General features: G+C 36.9%; 1 protein-coding gene across 1 annotated transcript; it reads left to right on the forward strand.

Annotated features, from left to right (window-relative positions):
• Nucleotides 1-1,625: 1,625 nt before the first annotated feature.
• LOC145219453 (colipase-like) lies at nucleotides 1,626-4,098 on the forward strand. Its single transcript, XM_080086817.1, has 3 exons — nucleotides 1,626-1,721; nucleotides 2,661-2,780; nucleotides 3,994-4,098. Exons 1-3 carry the CDS (start codon nucleotides 1,626-1,628, stop codon nucleotides 4,096-4,098), a joined length of 321 nt encoding a protein of 106 aa, XP_079942943.1.
• The last annotated feature ends 1,100 nt before the right edge of the window (nucleotides 4,099-5,198 follow it).

The following is a 5,198-nucleotide window of genomic DNA, read 5'->3' on the forward strand; positions in this document are numbered from 1 at the left end:
TTACTTTTCTAGTCTTTTTACGGGCACTTTATTTAAATGAAGAGTGATTAAACTAGTAAAGCACCGAAGTGTCGGTTTCGGCCCGAACTTTTTTGAAAATTCAACCGAAGCCGAACTTTTATATTGCATGAAATTATTAAGGGCTTAAATTTCGTTTTCGCCCATACGAAATATCATAAATTAACTATTTGTTGCATCTATAAAATACGAGCCACGTTGTCAGCAAAATATTACAAGTTTACTAAAGCTTTCGCATTGTGAAAGTGATTATGGTTTGTCATAATTGAGTTCACTTGCAGCAACAACACAAGGTTCAGTTAAAAACGTCCAGAACGGAATTTTAGGTTCGGCCTGATTCGATCAAAACGTCAAAACAGTCCAAATTATGTTACGTACCGTACATAACATAAAATTCTCCACCACGGCACAACTTAATACACTCACAACTAACTCAGATACTGCTGTAAGACAAACTAGACTGCAAGTGTAGAAACAAAGGAAACCGTGAAAGCAGAACGCATACAAGGTTGGCAGTTATGTCGTAACAATGGACTTATGGCGCAATGGTTGCAACGGCGGGTAAAGTATTTTTTATTGAGCAGCGTTACTGTCCGTTACAGTATGAATGAAATAGATTAATTTCACCCCGACTTGACATGTGTGGCAAAGCTACTAACTGAGATAAGAAGTCACAACAGACAAAGTCTGCTAAATACCGATAGATGGCGTAATGAGCACAGTTGTGTTAATTAACAGTGATATTAGGGTAGGGTTAGTAGCTGTATTACAATCCCTATTTAGACTTGTTTTGGAAGTCACACTTTTGGTAAAACATATTTAATAAAAGCAACGCCGCAGTGTATATATCATGCTACACGTATTCTGCTGTGCACATTGTAGGCGGGTTCAAAATTCGAGCCAGAATCCAAAACCCTTTTTCAGAAGAAAGTTTGATTGACAAGCATGTACCCAAACGCCTGCTAATAGTACATAATATGTTTTACAATAAAGACAAAAATAATATAATGTACAATAAAAATAGATTATTTTGACTTTTTAGGGCTGTTGGGCATTCGATGAATTTTAAAAAGTACTCACCTGCAGTTTATTTAAATAAAAAATACGGATATAGAACATAAAGTTATATGATTAAAGCCCGTTTTCTAAAAAAAAGCCCAAACCCGTCCCGTATTAGAACTCTGGTAACTTTCAGCACTTCGTCTTTTGGCCGACTTACCTTCTGAGGAGCGTGACAAAATTTACTAGAAAACATACCTGGTAAATACATTGGTCTAAATTTATCCTTCGTACAGGCCTATGCTATTGTGGGTGTATGGGAATCTAGCCAGATGCTATCCCTTTTCCACTGACCTTTCGATAAATACGTCTAGCTTTAGCCATGTGTAAACAAATAGACCCAACAGAAAGTGCTATAGGATACAGAATAGATGCATGTTTGGAGGTGAAAGCTAAAATTAGGTTTGTAGACTTGACAAACGTTTTAACACAAGTTACAAAACAAACTAGATTTGATACATGTCTATTTTGAGCAAATGCGCCCTAATTATTGTTTGAAACAGTCAAGTAAAAAATATTTTTTCTTTGTTGCAGGCATAGAATAAGAAATGTTTCGTGTTGCTATAGTCTTGGCCGCCTGTCTATTGGTGACTACTCTTGCATTCAGAAATCCAAATGCAAACTATGGATTGCTCTTTGGACTAGTAAGTAGGCCTACACAACCTTCTCAAAACGAAAAAAAGATCTTTAAAGCGGTTTTCAAATACTGTATAGTGTGTAGTGTAAAGTATCCCCTCTGGAACAGCATGGTGTATAATAGGCAGGAGCAGTGGTTTCCAACCTTTTTCGTTATGTGCACCCTTTTAGTCAAAATTCAAATCTAATTTCCCCTCACAAATTTAGTTTTCTGTATATATAAAATATAAGTTATAACTTAATTATGTAATTCTTAGAACAGAAATTTTCTTTTTCTCTGCTCATATATGGCAAATGCAGCAATAACACATAGCACAGACAACCAGTAACAGATTAATTTTGTGACACAAATTCCCCCCCCCTACAAATTACAAAAATCCCCCCTACTGGGAATTTTTTTTCAAAAACACTTCTTTTTATGGTGGACGAAGAGTTTACAATATAACTGTTATCTGTGCTGATTTAAATACACTATGCAACCTACTGCGTATATTTATGCGAAAAAAACGCGTCTTGAAAGCTAACAACTCTGTTAAAAAGATCGGTTCTTGTGTTTTGCAACTTTTTTGAAATCATAACTGCGCTTTTTATCTCTGTGATCATAATAATAATTTATCAAAATAACACTGTCTGGGTTAGTAACGTGTAACAACGTGCTATGTAATGCATTGTAACGCAACTTTGGTCCGGTGAAGTATAAACAATATTTGTTAAAAAGGCATTTAAAAACTAACTTTAAAACTTACTTTCTAATAAAAAAAATTCAAAAACCTACTTTCAAACCCTATTCCTCTTTAGCTGGTAAACTAATCATTCAGCTCTATCAAAATTTGGCTAAATGTGGGTCTGTCGTGAGGTACGGCGTTTGAGCTCTAAGCCAGTATGGGGCCTGTTTACAATTCCGGTTCGGCACATCACTAATTAAAACTAATTTTATTTCTTTTCAGGACGAAGGAGAGCTGTGCTTAGAAGGTACTCAGTGCAAATCGACGTGCTGTTTGCAACCTGATTGGGAGCTAGCACGATGTGGTCCGCTGTCGATAGAGGGCGCCAGATGCCAAAAAGACGTAATGTAGTTTTGTAAAGTTGGACATAATCTCGATTTTTTTCGGTACGCCTGTCCTATACTGACATAAAAAACCTTGACCAGGATTCGTCCCCGGGAGTGCCCTGGGTTCAAACCCCGTGAAAAAAAACATTGGACATTACCTCGATTTGTTCGGTGCGCCTGACCCATACAGACATGAAAACCTCGACCAGGATTCGTTCTCGGTAGCTTCCTGCGTTCAAACATCGTAAAAAAAGTAGTGTGATATATAGTATGGACTTGGCCGAATGATCCTGCGCGCTAGACCCATATAAAGACAAAAAAACTAATCTGGAATTTTGTACTCAGGGCTCTTGGGTTTGTAGGAACAAAAATTGAAACAAAATCGTCAGATTTACTTTATACACGCGCGCTTGCGCTGTGAGTAGGCCAAAGTTATAGGCTGGGTTTCTTTTCGGCCCTGTTTAAGTTTTAATAAACAGGTTAAACTCCAGGCTCACACACAGGTTATGTGTTTAATATTATCGGTATCTCTATGTTGAACCCCACCCTCTTTCCCAAAAACTGATGGTTACATTTTAGGGCCCCCCTCGACTGGTCCCACCAACGTTCTAGTCGTGTTTACACACAATGCGCCAAACTTAGTGCTAAGCTTTAGTCACACAACGCTTCATAATACGGTGTAGCTGCAGCGCGTTTAGTCTTGATCAACCACTTATTTTGCGTTTTTTGACTATTCGTCGTTGTTCAGCTATTTCCTACTTGGATTGTTTTGGTGCTATTGTGGCACTATGTGTTCTTTCACCGAGCGAATTTGTAGTTGGTTTCAGCGTTTAGAAAACATTCTCATAAACTTTTTATTTAGGAAAATCCGGTTTTTCATAATTTTTGAGTTGGGTTAAGTTTATTTCGCTGGGTGAAAGAACACAATTGCACTAAAACAATTACCATGCCGGAAATAGCTGCGCAACGTTAAAACGTTATGAACCGCTAAGCAGTGAAGGGCACTATTGGTGGATATTGACTAAGTGAGCTGCAGCTATTTTGTGAGATAACGCTTTATAATACGGCGTATAGCTGCGTAACTGTATTATTGCATTAAATAATCAATTTTGTTTAGTGCTTTATTTGTGTCGCTCAGTTTTTTTACACCTAGAAATTAACTCTACCATTAAAGCTGTTGATTATAAAGATTTAACTTGACAACAACTGTTATACTTTACTCTTTTCAGCTTGTCATTGACTTCTACGAACATTGTCCTTGCGAGGCTGGCTTGAAATGCGAAGAAGTAAATGATGTCAAGATCTGTGTTGACCCAAATGATCCACCGTACTAATATGGTCAATAAATCAGACATGGTCGTGTGAATTGTGTGTTTATGGAAAAAAATGGTCCAAAAAAATAGACTAAAGCAAAGTCTACGTAAAAAATAAGTTGTCCAACTTATTCTTATGCAATAAAGCCTATCGAGCCATTTTGTATTCAAAATGATAAAGCAGGTATAGAAAAATAACACATAAGCTTAAATTGTCTGATTTTTGCAAACTGGAGAGATCAAACGCGAATTTGATTCGCCAAGTTAAATGAAAATTTCAGGTTATAACATTTTAACGTAATATTACAAGCTATATTGCTTTTTTTCGTGTAAATTTGGTCGCTTATTTTTCATGGAAACCTTAAATATTTGCATTCAGCCTAAAATGTTAGAACCCCAGAGTTTTTTTTCGATTTGGTCATTCAAATTCGGGTTAAAGCCCAACAGGTTGTAAAATCAAACAATTTATGTGTTTTTCCCTATACCTGCTGTATTAATGGGGACCTATCGTGTAACAATGGGTTAGACTACTTGTGTTTTATATATGCTTTAGTCTAAAGCAGTGATTTTTAATCCGACGGAATTCCTTCCCAGGAAGTTCGCCATTGTTTAATTAAGATTAGCAGCAGTCAGAGTACACAGTTTCTCGACCTATAAGGTCTCATGCGTGCAGCTGGCCATGAGAGATAGACAATAAAAGCTTAAAGTAGTCACCTTACGACACTCCAGATTGCAGGCTAAAAAGTTATACCTCACCAACCTGTTCGATACCACAACTGGACAAAAAGAACTGGCAGCAAGAACAGCACACAGATAAAATCGGTTCCAGCTAATATGTACTACTTTTTAAGGCATCAAACGAGAAATTATCAGTACAGTTGACTAGGACTATTACTGAACTATTTTAGGACTAGAGTCACAGTAACATTCAAAGCGACCAGCAGACTTCAAGTTTTGCAAATACAGCATCAAATTAATTAAATATCACTAAACTACATTAGTAACTAACTGCGAGACTTTAAGCAACAAAAATCCTACCGGAAAATACACTTATTTACAGAAACAACACGTTGGCTGACGATGGTGGAATCTATGGTTCAGAAATGCACAATTACACATTG

The sequence above is a fragment of the Phallusia mammillata genome, chromosome 3 (genome assembly GCF_965637545.1).
Source record: "Phallusia mammillata chromosome 3, kaPhaMamm4.hap1.1, whole genome shotgun sequence".
In the NCBI taxonomy this organism is placed as follows: Eukaryota; Metazoa; Chordata; class Ascidiacea; order Phlebobranchia; family Ascidiidae; genus Phallusia; species Phallusia mammillata.